The 16,973-nt window shown below is 50.1% G+C and overlaps 1 protein-coding gene across 1 annotated transcript in view; it reads left to right on the top strand.

Annotated features, from left to right (window-relative positions):
* The window catches only part of LOC142774310 (uncharacterized), a 61,992-nt gene that overhangs the window by 10,276 nt on the left and 34,743 nt on the right, over window positions 1–16,973 (top strand). Inside the window, exon 4 of the mRNA XM_075874706.1 lies at window positions 464–698. Within this exon, the coding sequence (XP_075730821.1) occupies window positions 464–698 (235 nt within the window). The remainder of the gene's footprint in view (window positions 1–463; window positions 699–16,973) is intronic.

Here is a 16,973-nt window from a genome sequence, read left to right as displayed (position 1 = left end):
CTGTTACTCCTTTTTCGGGTAATTTTGCCTTTGAGTGCATCATTCACCCCGTGGATATGCTGCCGTTTTTTTATGCTAACTTTCGAGCTAGAAGCTTCGCGCAAACAATATATGTTATTTTCGTTACATTTGACATTTCCGCTGCCCAGGCGTTTCGGTTTAAAAATTGATTTAACTAAGGTTAAGTGTATCTAACAAAGGATTTTATTCAGTTTACCATGACGGACATTTCACTGAATCAGTGTTCGTTAAAATGCGTCCCAACTGTATACACCAACATCTATAGTACCCTGCTCGCAGAACAGCAGGGATGGCGAACAAGTAGACGACGTTTTTCATAGTCTTCTAGTACGCTGTTCGCATTACAGTACAGGTGACGAACAAGTAGATGGAGTTTTTCATAGTCTTCTACTTATCCTTGGAGCGCAGGACAATTACATGCGAATTTCCACGTGGTATGCAGGTGATGGCGTTGCAGGCGTTCCTGCAGGGTGGCCTGCTCTTCCTCATGGCCCTGTCCAAGGAGGCGGTCCTGCTGGCACCGGCCAGCTTCGGTTTGGGTTGGATGAGTAGCACGCTGGACATGCTGTCGTTGCCCGTTCTGCAGCACTTCCTGGAGCCCGATAACGTGGAACACCAGCTCAGCACTTGCCGCGTGGCGTCGGGTGTAGCGTGCCTGTTCGGACCGCTCCTTATCAGTGAGTAGATGCAGTTGTATGATCCTAACAGTAAATGCTGAGTTCTCATATCACAAAGGCATGATATGACTAGTAACGACGCCGTAGTGAATGACTCGGAAAGTTTGACCAACGTAATGTTTCTTAACGTGCGCCTCAATCAAGCCCCCGGATGACTAGCGATTGGCCTCCATGGCAATGCGTCTGCCATGGCAGGGGTGCGATCCCGCCAATTTCATGTCAATATCCAAGCATTCAAGCACCATAACTGGCTGCGGCGAGTTCGTAAGATCCCGCACTACTAACTTCTCTCTAGGTTATATAGCAGAGGCCTCAAACCAAAAAGAAGCTTCACTGGCTCCAGTGCAGTTTTTTTACGTTGCAATGAATTTATAGGTGCAAGTTAGTTAGTGCAAGAGCTTCGGCTTTTATTTTTGTTAATTATATGCTGATGAGGCTCAGCTGTTGGGATTTCCGACAAAAAGTTATATGTTGCATTAGAGAATATGGTGTTCTGAATCGAATGAATGCAAATATATGTGCAGCGTAGATAGCTAAAAGAGGGGAAAAATATGAAAGAAACCTTGTTGCACTTTTGTGTCCGAAACTGAAGACGTAGTGCAAGAACAACGCACACGAACTGGCTCCTGGAACAGTACGTACCACTCATCCGATGGCCCAGGCACATCCTAGGGTCTCATGCGGACAGCTTATGGCTTTCCCATAGTAGAATGCATATAGCGCTGTAAGTGAAGTGAAATGAACTTTATTTGGTCCTGGAGAACTGGTCAGACAACTCCCTAAGAAGGGTCCACCGCAGTAGCTGGCCGCGTCCACGCCGGGACTAGACGACCGTAGCCCTCCGCCCATTCGCAGGCCTCCTGGACTGCCGAGTATTGGACTGAGTGTTTGGGGCTTTTAAGAGCCCTCTCCCAGTTTTCGTCTGTGCTGAACTTTTTGCCATGTAACGCCGGGCACTGCCAGAGCATGTGAGCGAGTGGGCAGTCACGCGCCTCACAGCTAGGGCATCCTGGAGTTACGACATCAACAAAGTGGCTGAATATGCTACGAGATAGGAATGAACCTGCCTGTAGCATCCGAAGAACCGACGACTGCGGCCGAGTGAGCTAAGAATGCGGAAGCGGGTACCTCCGCCTAGACAACTGCATGATAATCGGACGTCACTTCGTTGAAGGTGTCAAGTGAATCTTTAAAGTTATCTGCGAAGCCACCTCCGTACCCGCCTGGACTGCCGCGGCATGTGATTTCTCGCACACGGTTATGGGCAAGTTCATTGGTGTTGAGAAGAGTCGGATGCACCTCTGAGCCCATGAGTGCCGGAAGCCAGGTGATTGTGTGGTAGCCTACTACACCCCTGGAATTTAACATAGCGGCAGCCTTCCTAGAGATTAGCCCCGAGGCAAAGGCCCGGGCAGCCGCCCTAGAGTTAGTAAATATCTCTGGACGCGAAGGGTCCGTCATTGCCAAGGCTATCACAACCTGCTGTGCTACGGAGGCAGACGCTTTCCTCACGGAAGCTGAGTTGAGTACGCGACCGCGATGATCAACGACAACAGCTGCAAAACGATTGGAGCGGCCATACTGCGCCGCATCGACGAAAGCTACACTGCCCGTGGACCTGGCCACGAAATCAAGGAGAGACTTTGCCCGTGCCTTCGGCTGGCCAACATTGTACTGTTGATGAACGTAACGCAGGAAGAGTGCCACCTCGTACGTGCCCTTCATTGTTTGTGATAAGATTTTCTTTTCCTCCCCTGCCGTATGATGATAGCCCAGTGACTGTAGGAGACGCTGCCCAGCTTTCGTGGAGGAGAGTCGCGCGACCTCTGCTAGTGTTAGTGCTCCAGTCACCTCCGTTAATAGGGTGTTGTGCATGCCCAGACTCATGAGCCTGTCCGTGCTGATGCTCATACGGAGGCCTAGTACTCTTTCGATGCTCTCACGCACAGAAGTGTCGAGTTCATCCTCCTCGCGTTTAGACCAATTTAGCGAGGATGACACGTAATCAATGTGGCTCATGAGGAATGCATGGAAGAGCCGAAGGAGATTGCTCTCCCTCAGTCCTCCCCTGCGGCTTGAAACCATCAATATTAGTCTGAGCATGTTCTCCGTTTTGGAGGTGATGCGAGCCAAAACCAGCGAATTTCCGCCGTTGGACTCAAAAAGGAAGCCTAGCACCTGATAACAATTGAGTCTTTGAATCGAGTGCCCATCCCGTGTGGTTATAGTAATCTGCACCTGATCAAGTGGTGACTCGTTCCTTCTTCCGGGTCGAACTGGTCGATATAAAAGCAACTCCGATTTAGAGGCGGATAGCTGAAGCCATGTATCCTGCAGAAAACGCTCTGTGATTGACAAAGTATATTGGAGCGCCACCTCTATTTAAGCATCCGAACGGCCCATGCACCAGACTGTAATGTCATCGACATATAAGGCATGGCTGGTATTAGCTATAGTGGAGATGCGCTCCGAGAGGCCTTTCACGGCTATGTTCAGCAAAAGGGGTGAAATTACCACCCCCTTCGGCGTGCCCATCGCACTCATAGTGAAGGCCTCCGATTTTAATTCGCCAGTTTTTATGGTGGCTTTGCGGTCCCTGAGGAAGGCGCGAACATAGGCGTGGAGCTTGGGACCTAATCCCATGCGCTCTACCTGCTCCAGTATAAACTGATGTGAAATCGTATCGAAGGCCTTGGCGAGATCAAGGGCCAATATTCCTCGAACATCTCGGGTGTGTCGGTCGATAGTTTGCCTCTTAATCAGCAGCATCACATCCTGAGAAGAGAGACCCGGCCGGAAACCTACCATGTTGTACGGAAAGAGCTCTTCATCCTCAATATACCGAGATACTCTGTTGTGTACTGCATGCTCCATCACCTTCCCCAAGCAAGATGTGAGGGAAATGGGATGGAGGTTCTCCAGGGCGAGTATACTTTGCCCGGCTTGGGAATCATTACCGAGGCGTTACGCCAGGCCTCAGGTACGCGACCTTCTGGCCAAAGGTCACGTACCTGAGGCCTGGCTTTTAAGCATCGGCCCGATGCTTAAAAGAGCAAACATTGAAAACCGAGAACAGTGTCACAAGAACACAGGAGAACAAAAAGGAAGATCAAAACTCGCAGCTGACATTGCAAACTTGAAGGTCTATTACCGCGTGTAATAAGGTTTAAGGCGTACGACATGCACAAGTTCTGGGTTAGCGCGGTGCCATTGCGGAGTCGTCGCGCCATCGGGGACAACTTCATAGTCCAGTTCACTAACACAACGTATGACCTTGTAAGGTCCAAAATAACAGCACAACAACTTTTCGCTGAGTTTTCGGCGGCGAAGGGGGGTCGAAATCCACACGCGGTCACCGGGTTTGTATTCCGTATGGCAGTGGCGTAAGTTGTAGCGTCGAGCGTCGATGGACTGCTGTTCCTTAATCCGCAGGCGTGCAAGTTGTCGGGCTTGTTCGGCACGTTGAAGGTAAGTGGCGACGTTGTGGTTCTCTTCTGTGACATCTGGGAGCATGGAGTCCAACGTTGTAGCTGCCTCTCTGCCGTAGACGAGGCTAAAAGGGGTCATGCGTGTGGTCTCTTGTATTGCAGTGTTATAAGCAAGTACTACGAATGGAAGGATGCTGTCCCAGGTTTTGTGTTCTGCATCGACATACATGGCAAGCATGTCAGCGATAGTTTTGTTCAGCCGTTCCACGAGGCCGTTTGTCTGCGGATGATACGCAGTAGTCTTCCGGTGGCTGGTTTGACTGTGGTGCAGGATGGCTTGCATTAGCTCTGCCGTGAACGCTGTTCCCCTGTCCGTGATGAGGAACTCGGGGGCACCGTGTCGCAACAGGATGCAGTTGACAAAAAACTTTGCGACCTCCTCTGCTGTTCCGTTCGGCAAGGCTTTTGCTTCGGCATAACAGGTGAGGTAGTCAGTTGCTACGATTATCATTCTATGGCCAGAAGTTGATGTCGGAAAGGGACCGAGAAGGTCCATTCCAATCTGTTGGAAAGGCTTTGCTGGGGGTGGTATGGGGTTCAGCAGCCCGGCTGGCCTGGTCGGTGGCCTCTTTCTTCGTTGGCATTCACGGCAAGTCTTTACGTACCGCGCGACGTCGGTGGGCAGTTGTGGCCAGTAAAATTTCTCTTGGATTCGGCCAAGAGTGCGCGCATATCCAAGGTGTCCAGCAGTCGGTTCGTCGTGGGAAGCCTGTAGAATTTCTTCTCTAAGGTTGCTAGGAACGACAATAAGATACGTAGTCTTATTGGGCGCAAAGTTCTTCTTTACGATGGTGCCGTTTTGAAAACAGAAGGATGAGAGTCCGCGCTTGAATGATGCAGGGGGTGATGAAGTTTTGCCTTCTAGGTATCCATGGAGACGCTTGAGGTCAGGGTCCACGCGTTGCTGTTGCGCAAAAGTGCTGCTACTGATAGATCCAAGGAAGCTGTCATCGTCGTCATCGTTCTTTGGGGCTTCATCGACAGGGGCCCTTGACAAGCAGTCTGCGTCCGAATGCTTCCTCCCAGACTTGTATGTTACGGTGACATCAAATTCCTGGAGACGAAGACTCCATCGAGCGAGGCGGCCGGAGGGATCTTTCAAATTTGCAAGCCAGCAGAGGGCGTGATGGTCACTCACAACAACGATGAGAGGCAAAATTAGAGGGAAGTGGACTGGGCTTCAACCTATCTTTAGTCAAACAAGGAAACCTTATTGATAAGGCACTACCAGCATTAATGTACGCAGATGATATAGTGCTAATGGCCAACAACAAGGAAGGTTTGCAGAGATTGATGGACATCTGCAGTAATGAGGGAGATAGGTTAGATTTTAGATTCAGTAAGGAAAATTCAGCAGTCATGATTTTCAATGACAACGAAGGTAGTGAGCTTAGAATACAGGAGGTCATGCTAGAGATAACAGATAAATACAAATATCTGGTCGTATGGATAAGCAATGGGACCGAGTATCTGAGGGAACACGAAATATACGTGATGACTAAAGGTAACAGGAATGCAGCAGCCATGAAAAATAGGGCACTGTGGAATCACAATAGGTATGATGTTGTGAGAGGAATATGGAAAGGGGTCATGGTTCCTGGGCTGACGTTCGGCAATGCGGTCTTGTGCATGAGATCAGAAGTTCAAGCAAGATTAGAAATTAAGCAACGTGGAATAGATAGGCTTGCTTTAGGAGCTCACGGGAATACACCAAATCAGGGAGTACAAGGTGATATGGGATGGACGTCATTTGAGGGCAGGGAAGCTAGCAGCAAGATAAAATTTGAGAAGCGATTGAGAGAAATGGAGGAAGAGCGTTGGGCTAGGAAGGTTTTCAGCTACTTGTACATGAAGAATGCCGATACAAAATGGAGGAAGCGAACCAGGAAGTTGACTGGTAAATACTTAGAAAACAGCAGGCGGCCAAACCAAAAAGAACTATCGGTTAAGAATAAGTGTAGGAAACGGAGACTGACATGTGGAGAATGGGCATGATTAAGAAGTCCGCACTAGAGATCTATCTAACTTTTAAGCAGGAAATTGCCAAGGAAAGGATCTATGATAATACTTGGGGTAGTTCTCTACTGTTTGAGGCCAGGACGGGAGTACTGCGAACCAAGACATATCGGACCAAATACGAAGGGGTAGACACAGTATGCAGTGCGTGTGGAGAGGAAGAAGAAACTGCCGAACACTTGATAATGTTCTGTAAAGGGCTTCACCCTATAGTTCAGGATGATGGCGCAGAGGTTTTCAAAGCACTGGGGTTTAGGGACAGGGAGGGCAAAATAAACTTTAAGCGGGTAGACTTAACTAGAAGGAGGTTATCTGATTGGTGGCTAAAGTCAAGGCACGAGTGAAAATAAACTCTTCACTGCAAAGTACGAGTCCTCAAACTCACTTTTTAAGGGAAAAAAATAAATATAGTTTTTGGTTCATTAGGTATTACGGCTAGGTGGCGCTAGCCACCGCCCGATCTAAAGGGTACAGCCATATCCATCCATCCATCCATCCATCCATCCATCCATCCATCCATCCATCCATCCATCCATCCATCCATCCATCCATCCATCCAACCTTGAATGGTCGTCCGTAAATGTAAGGACAGAATTTCGATGTCGCCCAAATGATTGGGAGACACTCCTTCTCAGTAGTTGAGTAATTACTCTCCGCCTTCGACAGCGAACGGCTAGCGTATGCGATCACTTTCTCGAACCCGTTGCTTTTCTGTACAAGGACCACGCCTATGCCCACGCTGCTTGCGTCGGTATGAATTTCAGTTTGGGCATCTTCGTCGAAGTGTGAAAGGGTTGAAGGGGACTGTAAACGACGCTGGAGGTCCTTGAAGGCTTTTTCTTGCGGCGCTTTCCATTGAATTGGTACATCAGCCTTTGTTAGCTTCGTCAAAGGTTCAGCTATGCATGAAAAATTCCTCACAAACCTTCTGTAGTAAGCACACAAGTCAAGGAACCTTCGTACGGCTTTCTTGTCTGTCGGCCGCGGAAAATGCTCGATAGCGGACGTCTTCTGGGGGTCGGGTCGTACACCGTCCGGGCTGATGATGTGGCCAAGAAATAACAGCTCATGATATGCAAAGTGGCACTTCTCAGGCTTTAGGGTAAGTCCTGAAGACTTGATTGCATTGAGTACGGCCCTCAGTCTTCGCATGTGTTCGTCAAAGGTTGCCGCAAGGACTACGACGTCGTCGAGTACACGAGGCAGGTTTGCCATTTCAGGCCTGCCAACACCATGTCCATTACTCGTTGAAACGTTGTCGGTGCGGAACAAAGCCCAAATGGCATGACCTTAAACTCGAATAACCCGTCCGGAGTGATGAAAGCCGTCTTTTCTCTGTCCCTTTCGTCGATTTCAATCTGCCAATATCCGCTTTTGAGGTCCATGGACGAGAAGTACTTGGCATGACTGAGTCGGTCTAGGGTGTCGTCTATCCTTGGGAGCGGGTAGACATTTTTCTTCGTTATGTTGTTTAGCCTGCGATAGTCGATGCAGAACCGGAGGCTTCCGTCTTTTTTCTTTACGAGAACGACTGGTGCTGCCCAAGGGCTTTGCGAAGGTTGAATGACGCCGTCGCAAAGCATTTCGTCCACTTGTTTCCGAATTGCTTCACGCTCTCGCGGAGACACACGGTACGGGCTTTGGCGGAGAGGTCGGGCGTGCTCGCTGGTTATGATCCCATGCTTGGCAAATTTGTGTTTTCGGCACCTTGGACGAGGTTGTGAAACAGTGAGCGTAGCTTTCTAGGAGATTGCGGATCTGATTTTGCCTGTCGCTGGGAAGCTCAGGGTTGATGTCGAACACAGGCGGCTGGTTTTTCATTGACGAGTCTTGGTGGGATTGGTCGGAGAAGGCAAACGTGCCTGAAATGTCCCCTTCTTCATCTAAGAAGCCAATCGTGCTGCCTTTGTTGAGGTGTCGGTGTTCCCTGCCGAAGTTGGTTACGAGCACGTCAGCTTGTCCTTTCTTGAAGTAAGCGATGTCTCTGGCGACGCCAGGTTGTCGGTCTAAGCGAAACTGCCTGTTTTTCTCGATCACGCCTTCAACAACCTCGGTGTTGCCTGTAACCACTGGTATTAGGACGCTTGACCCTGGTGGAATGCTTACTTCTTCATCTAGAACACGCAGGATGGCGTGGTGGCCTAGGGTGGTCTTCGACTGAATGGTTTGGCCCATGGAAAGTGTGATCCTTCTTGATTGAAGGTCGATGATTGCTCGATGTTCGGTCAGAAAATCCATGCCCAAGATGACATCGCGGGAACACTGCTGCAGGACTATGAAGCACGCTGGGTAAGTACGTACACTGACAGTCACTCGTGCTGTGCATCGTCCCGTTGGCAACACGAGATGGCCTCCGGCTGTGCGGATCACGGGACCATCCCATCTAGTCATTACCTTCTTTAGTTGCTCTGCGAAGGCTCCGCTATTACAGAAAAGTCGGCTCCTGTGTCGATAAGTGCTGTTACACTACGGCCGTCTATAAGTACGTCTAGTTCAGAGATTCTAGATCTCGAGTTGGACGTCAGTCTTGGTGTCGAATCACGGCTTCTGCGAGTGCTGAAAGTGCGGTTGGGGTGTGCCATCGAGCTTAGTGCGAAGTGTCGTCGTAGCAGCCGTGGTGTCTCCGTCGGGGCGCCGTCGTCGTTCGGTATGATCAGTGGAGGTTCTTCGTCTATTCGCCGGCAAGCAACCTCGCCTCCAAAGGCTGCTTTACTCAGTTTCCCCTACGAGGGCTCGGGGACCGTCCTCGCGTTGCCGCCGCGTTGCCACGGCCTAGTGATGTGTAGCAGCTGTATGGCGGTGATAGTGATCGTGATGGACGGGTGGGCGGATACTCGGCACGGCGCAAGTAGTCTTCAACTTCACGTGGTCACTGTCCGGGTCGCAGTCATGGTGCGTTGAGGGCAAAAGCACGAAGTCCCATGCGTTTGTAAAGGCAGTATCTGAGGATGTGGCCTGGCTCACCGCAGTGAAAACATAGTGGGCGTTGTTGGTCGGGGGTTCTCCAGAGGTCTGCTTTTCGCGGCGCTTCCAAAAAAACAGGTGAGTGGACGGGTGACGGCGATCACTGGGGTGGTTCGTAATGCTCACGGTGCATGTTGGCGGTACCCTTTGGGCTGCGTACGGCGGCAGCGTAACTTATTCCCTGGTTTTCTTGACATGGAGTCGCCGTCCGAGAAACACCCAAAGCAATGCGAACTTCGTCGCATATGACATCCGTGAGTGACGCTTCTGGAGGCTGCGAGGGTGATGGTATAAGTAGCCGCAGGTCCTCGCGGACGACTTCGCGTATTATTTCACGCAAACTGCTGGTACTTGCAAACGTTGCTTGAGGGTCCGTGGAAGCCATGTGCGCTGTACGGTTGTACTGGCGGTTTCGGGAATCTAAGGTCTTCTCAATGGTGTATGCCTTTTGCGTGAACTCGGCAACGGTTTTCGGCGGGTTGCGAACTAGGCCAGCGAAAAGGGACTCTTTTACTCCTCGCATTAGAAGCTCAACCTGCTTTTCCTCTGCCATGTTCGGATCCACACGGCGAATGAGGAGCTTCATTTCCTCGACGTATATAGGCACAGTTTCGTTAGGCTTTTGGATCCTCGATTGTAGCAGAATTTCAGCCCTTTCTTTGCGCAGCATGTTGGCAAACGTCCTTAAGAAATCAGTCTTGAACACCTTCCACGTAGTCAAAAAGGCCTTGTGGTTTTCAAACCACGTTTTAGCGGGGCAGTCGAGTGCGAAGAAAACGTGACTCGCCTTCATCTCGTCATCCCATTTGTTTAGTGAAGCCCCCCGAGTGAATTGATCGAGCCAATCTTCTGCATCTTCTGCAGGCGAGCCGTGGAAGGTTGCAGGCACTCGAGGCTGTTGCAAGAGGACAGGGGTGGGCGCAGCTGGTAGGCTCATGGTTGACGTCGAGTCTTCTTTTTTCTGTCGAGTGTACTCCGGTAGTGTTCCGTGTTCCGGTGGCAACCCTTGTAGGCGGCGGCTACTGCGAGTCGTGTCGCTGCTTTTGGGGGCCTTGTCTTTCCGTGCAGCTGTCGGCTCAGGGACCTGGTGCACACCCAGCACCTCCACCAGTTGTCACGTAGCCGCGACGTTGAAGAAACGTGCACGACAGGATCGGGAGCAAGCCGCAACAATCTTTTATTTCACTGGGCTGACCTGCGCCCGAAAGAAACAAGTGAACCGCCGTACAGCTGGCGAACTACTACACCGGTGCCCACGGGTGCCCTCGGCTTATTCGCGAGGGGCGTTTTCCGATAAAACGCGGCATGAAGATAAGTTCACGGATCATGCCTTCATGATGGAGCGCAGATACACACTAGCCACGTGCGTCACAAGCAAAGCGATAAGGATGGCACGTGATTGCGGCAATATCGACCTCCTCGGTTAACTTAGCGATTCAATTTCCGTCGAGATTGCCCAGCAACCAGTTAGTAACACCATGTGGACCAGGGGCTGAGCGGATATTAAGCGCATGAAGCACCTCTTCGATTTCAAGGTTCGTAAAGGATGAGTCGATTTCCTCGAGCGGCCTTCCCTGGTAGACTGGGTAATCCCAGGCCCCGGAGAAGCCAAACGGAAGGTATCGCTCGGCCAATTCCTTGAGTAAAGTGTTGTCAGTAACTTCACTGCCCCGCTATGCTTGAACTAAGCTGTCGATTGCCAACCCATGATTAGTTTTGGAGTTTGTCTGATCGATTAGTACCTTCAACAGGTTCTATTTACCTCCGGTGTGCATCTGCCCACCTACTTTTGAGCAAACCTCGTTCCACTGCTGCCTATAAAGCTTCTCATAATATTCTTGACTATCTTTATTGAGGAGAGCTATGCGTTTTTGGAGCCTCCTATTTAGATTTTGTGTGCGCCATCTCTCAACCAGCGATTTTTAAGCCTCGAATAAATGCGCAAGACGCGAGTCCATCATATCCACCTGTGAATCACTTCGGACAGTCTTGGCTGCGACGAGCTCATCCTCCGCGAGTCGAGAAAAGAGTTCCTCTAACGTGGCATATTCGGTCTCATCAGCTTTCCGGCATTTCCTGAACTCGTCCCAGTCCGTCACCCTGTACTCTTTAGGTGGAGCCGCCCGGGTTTCCTGCGTGACTGCAAGGATGAAGTGATCACTTCCCAAGCTTTCCTGCAAGTTAAACCACGGAATTTCGACTGCATTTCTAATGAATGCCAGAACCAGAGTGGTGTCCGGAGAACCGGTTTGAGAACTGAGGATCCGTGACCAGCTTCAAGGGACAGTCCGTCATAGCTTTAACAGGGTTTTCCCTTTAACAATGGCCTTTGGATAACCACACGCTGGGTGAGGTGCGTTAAAGTCACCGATAGCTACGAGCGCTGACTTGCCTGCAAGGGTAGCCGCCTTTGCACCACCGAGGAGAACGCTTGCTTGTGATTTGGCTTCTGTAAAGATGCACTACGAATATGCTGCACTAAAGCCAATTATTCAGAATAATTTCAGCCAGCTGAGCCTCCAAAGTAGAGTTGCCGAGCGCAAGCATGTGCTATAAAAACACACATTTGTTCGAAACCAAAACAGCCAGACCACATTGACCCTCCCCCCTAAACGATACAGATCGACAGCCGTACAAGGCAACCACAGCGTCAATGGTTTCTCGTAAAGCAATCACATGCGGATGAACCGCCAATGAAGCAATGAACAGCTGGAGGGAGGCCTTACGCTTCCTGAACCCCGCGCAGTTCCGCTGCCAAATGATGAACTCAGTTGTGTTGGGAGCCATGGCTGCTGCTACTGGTTTGCCGACCTAATGGCACGTCCATATCGACGGGAGCCTGATCCGTTGGCGAGCCGGGGCGCGAAGAGTGAACAAGTGAAACAGGCGTCACCGGGACAAAAAAGTTCCCGCCTGGAGTGAGTCTGCTTTCGTTCATGGCAACTTTACATGCTACGAGGTCAAAGGATTCCACCTGCCGTGCTACCGCCTTTTGTAAATATTTGATTGCGCCCAAGACGTCCAAGTCGGAAGCCGCCGCTACCTCTCCTTCCGTACCTATCTTTCTCTTAGCCGGCCGTGGCTCTACTGACGAAGACCGCACCGGGGCCTGTGCTGTATTAGGGGCGAAGCTCCTTATGGCGTGGCTTGTGCGTCCCTCGTAGTACGTAACCACCAGTGGCACATACCCGAAATAGCGGTCCTTACAATGTCTGCTGCATGGGGGCACTTGTATATGATGAATACATGATGAAAAGATGTGAGATAGCTGTGCTTGGAGTTTTCTCTAGACTTATGGACGGACGAACGGACTGACACACGCACGGACGGACAGACAGAGGGGCGCACGGACGGATGGACAGGCAGAGGGATGGCCGCAAAAAGAGATGGACGGACAGACAGACGAATGAACAAACGGACGGATGCACCAAGGATCACACAGATAGGCGGACGCAAGAACCAATGGACAGACAGACTGACGAACGTTGCGCCCCACCAATCATCATTCACTCCATGGATATGCTGTGATTTTTTTTTTTGAGAGCTTCAAACTCGACCCTCATCTGCTGAAGCTGCGCTTTTAAACTATAGCATTCTCTTGAAGTAAGAATGCAATCCTAGGGTCTTCTTTTTGTTCTGGCAGTGCCGCATACGTTACGTGTGCTGGCTGCTGCGCCAGGCTTGGCTTGGCACGATCCGCCCAGGCCTTGAGAGCTTCTTGGAAGCGTAGCCAAGAGTGGGAGCGTTCCTTGGAGTGGGAGCGCCCCTTGGAGTGGGCACGCCTCTTATGTCGAGAGCGTCCTTTTGAGCGGATGTGACTATTCTCAACAGCTGGCGAGGAAGAGTGCATCCTCGAGGTTGGTGCCACGCTCGAATCCTATGACGTCAGACCCTCTTGGTGCTGCCTGCGTTTATTGGCGGCCTTTCTACGCCGTCTTCATCGGCTTACCAAGTTCACACTTGGAATCGATGCTGGCAGGGCTTCTCGGCCGTTAGATGTGCCCCCCCCCCCCCGCACAAGGCACATGTCGGCTGGCATTGGTAATCGTTCGCGGGATCATTGAGAGCCCACCCGCGGCACACTTTCTTCGTCGGTGTCGGGCAGACATCGGCACGATGAGCGAGAGCTCCACGTCCATAAGAAACGTCAGTCTGTATCCTGTACAAAGTACGCCGTAGCATGCTCGTACCGCCCATAACATAGTTGGGTACCTTGAGACCACTGAAGAGAACGACGACGGTAGTCATTTCCTTGTTGCGATGCCCCTTAATTGCTTTAGGGTTGCGCTGGTTGACGATCATCGCCGCCAACTGTCGCTCATCGATGTTCACGTCGACGCCTCGGATGGCAACTTTGCAGGTATCGTTAGAAGCAGCCGTGTAGGCCGAAATGTGATACTCAGTCGAGCCAAGGTGGATGAGCCGCAGCGCCACGTTCGCGCCTGCGTTGCGGGACGCTGGCGTAGAAACCACAACGATATTCTGAGTTATGTTCGGGCAGACGATATCCTCCAGTGTTTCTTCCGCGGACAGTTTTGCTGCCGTCTCCAGGACTTGGGCTTGACGAATAAGCTAACCTTCTTGAGATCCAGGCCTCCTTTCGGTCGAACTAGGACTCGAATATGGCTCCTCGGAAATCGGGGAAGCCTCGATGCGGCTGCAAGACGCCGAACGACGCCATGTGCGGTGGCCGTGCGATGGCCAGCCGTTCCCCGACTTTGAAAAGAAGCAGACGCTTGTCGTCGGAGAGAACGCTTATTATTGCCTAAAACAGTCTGCCACCCAGGCGCGTTAGCGTCTTCTTGGGAAACAACTTCCCCGTCCACCACCATCGCCTCCGGCATGATGCCCTTCCGTCGGCACAGACGGATGCTCGGTCGAAGAAAAGTCTTTTAAAAAGGGCAAAAAATGGGCCTACCAGGTCAAAAGTGGGCTCGGTAGAATCCTCTCGATGGAATCTGTCGAAGGGTGTACAATTCCAGATGATCGAAGCAATACTCTTTATAGCACTCTAAAGCGCTCACAATCTATTTTAAATTCGTCTGATGTCCAACATAGAGACTTGGACGTGTTCTCCCATAGTACAAAAAAAAAGTATTCTAAATCGTTTAACACTTTTTCTAAGCACAGCAGTGCTCTAAAGTGATCACAATTTATTCAGAACACACAGACGACAAAATTAGACGTGGGGATTCAAAACGGCTTGTTTCCTTCGTGTATTTAGAGTACGAAGTACTTTGAATCATTAATCACGCTTTTAAGCAGGTCTTGTTGAAATGTTAAGGATTCGAATAAATTATTTTCTGTACACACAAGCATTACATTGAACGTTACCGTTCTGGCAGTGCGGCAAAGCATGCCGAATGGATCAAAGTCGGTGACAAGCTAAAAACAAAAAATAACTGTGTCCATTTTGTACTCCTTTATCTTCGACCTCGTCCCGTGCGCAACGCTTCTATCTAATGGCGTCATTCATTGGTGGAGTCGGAGTGACACGCGAACTGTGCACCGGAGCACTCCACTCTGGCGGAGGGCAATGGAAGGGAATCTACCAATGTAACACAAGTGCTCCCTTTGGAGCAAACGGCAGGGCCAGAATAGAACGCGAGGAGTGCGTCTCTCTTCTTACTTGAGTGGGTACGCTTAGCACAGCGACGCTACGCTAGCAAACGTGAGATCCGACGCAAGGTGCAACTGAGACGGCCGGCGTCCGTTGGCGCGTCCAAAGTTGCCACCGTTTCGAGGCAAAGGGTGCTTGCGACTTCGGTTGACTCTGCCTATTTTAGCGGGTCAGAAAAGGTTGCTCCATGGAGTGAATCTCGCGACGGAGCTGCTCCAGATCTGCCAATGGAACATACAGGGAGCACTCTCAATCCACCAATGGAATAGACCTGCCCCGCATGGATCAGAAGAAAGTATTACCGGAAGTGTTCCGAATCGGCCAATGGATGACACCATCAGTCATCGGGCCGCTTTTACTGGGCGTGTTCCAATACTAAAACAGCATCGTTGACAGTCTACGCTGACAGCTTAGCAGACAGCATCGAGCCCATAATGTGCGAGAAATGGAACGCGTCTGGATGGCGCCTACGTGACGAGATGCCACCTCACATCTAGAAGAGAAAGCTGAAGTAAACGAGCCTAACGGTTGTCTTTTTAGACCATTGAGTTTCACACAATAATACATAGAGAGGAATCAGGCCCTGCGATCGTGTACTTCTAGGGGAATTATGGGAAGTACAAGCTTCGGATTCGATAGGGTTAGCTAGCGGACTGTCCACGGACCTTTTTCTACAATTTAAGTTTCGTTCTTCGCGCAGCCCGGGTAGTGGGGTGCGGTGAAAAAAGCTGAAACAGTGCCTTTGTTCTTGCAAGAGGCTGACGACCACTAGATCTCCTAATGTGCTGCGACGTTCGAGCTTTACGAGTCGTATTTGACAGTTTAAACTGTAGTGCCAAGAATATACTTACTAGGCACTATAGTTTGAACGAAGCGTCATCCACTCACCGGTGCGCATAGATGTGGCGTCGTATGCCGGTGCAGGATATTTCATGTTTTAAATTCAGTTCATGTCTTAAATGCGAACCATTTTTTAGCGAACTTCGGCTACTTTGAGCATACCTATGTATCTATCTATCTATCTATCTATCTATCTATCTATCTATCTATCTATCTATCTATCTATCTATCTATCTATCTATCTATCTATCTATCTATCTATCTATCTATCTACCCATTCATCCAATCGCTTAAGACTTTTAGCTGTCCTTGTCGTTTCAATAATAGTATCGATACCACACTTGGTATACCATAACATGACCGTATGACGAGCATAAGTGACTAGTCATAATATGAAAATCATGACGTGTAGGTCATGAATGTCATGATTTACAATTCACGGTATGGCTGCTCTTCCGGTGGTTTCGTTCAAATGACATGTTGCGAAACTGGCATGGTCTGACATGACTGCATAACAAACATAAGTGACAGACCCTAACGTGAAAATAATGACATGCATGTCATAATTTTTATGTTATGGCTAGTCATGACTACACGCCACGCTCAAGGTGCACTCGCGGCCGTTTCGCTAGCTTCGCATCTACCAAATTTGGTATTACGGGACGTGAATGAATGACGAAGGTATGTGACTGGTGCAAACATGATAATCATCAATGCAGGTGCATGTCATGTAACAAAATCACTACATGTCACGCTCATGATGCGATCACGGCCGTTTCGCTAGCGTCACATATACCAAGTATATACCAAGTTTAGTATTACGGGATGTCGATGGCGGGCGAACGTATGAGACTGGTGCAAACATTATAATCATGAGATGCGTGTCATGTAACAACATGACAACATGCTACGCTCATGATGCGGTCGTGGCCGTTTTACCTGCTTCACATGTACAAAATTTGGTATTACGTGACGCGAACGGACTACATGGGTAAAGGACACGTCCATACATAGCCATGACATGTGCGTCATGTAACATGACTACATGTCACACTCGTCATGCGCTGCAACCATTTTGCTAGCTTCACATATGCCAAATTTGGTATTACGTGTCGTGAATGGATGACGAAGGTATGTGACTAGTGCAAACATGATAATGATGAGATGCGTGTGATGTATCAACCTGACTACATGCCACACTCAAGGCGCCAATACACTTCGCCGTGACCCAGCAGACGTGCGCACTGGCGATGCCACGCCAATTTTACTTGCAGACGCGTCCCGAACAGCGTTGCTTTGACGCATTCGCGTTTGAACGCGACCGGCGTCCCTCCATGAAGAACAAAG

This window comes from Rhipicephalus microplus, chromosome 10 (assembly GCF_043290135.1).
Source record: "Rhipicephalus microplus isolate Deutch F79 chromosome 10, USDA_Rmic, whole genome shotgun sequence".
In the NCBI taxonomy this organism is placed as follows: Eukaryota; Metazoa; Arthropoda; class Arachnida; order Ixodida; family Ixodidae; genus Rhipicephalus; species Rhipicephalus microplus.
Note: the sequence above shows the minus strand (reverse complement) of the source record. Positions and strands in the feature narration are given on the sequence as shown.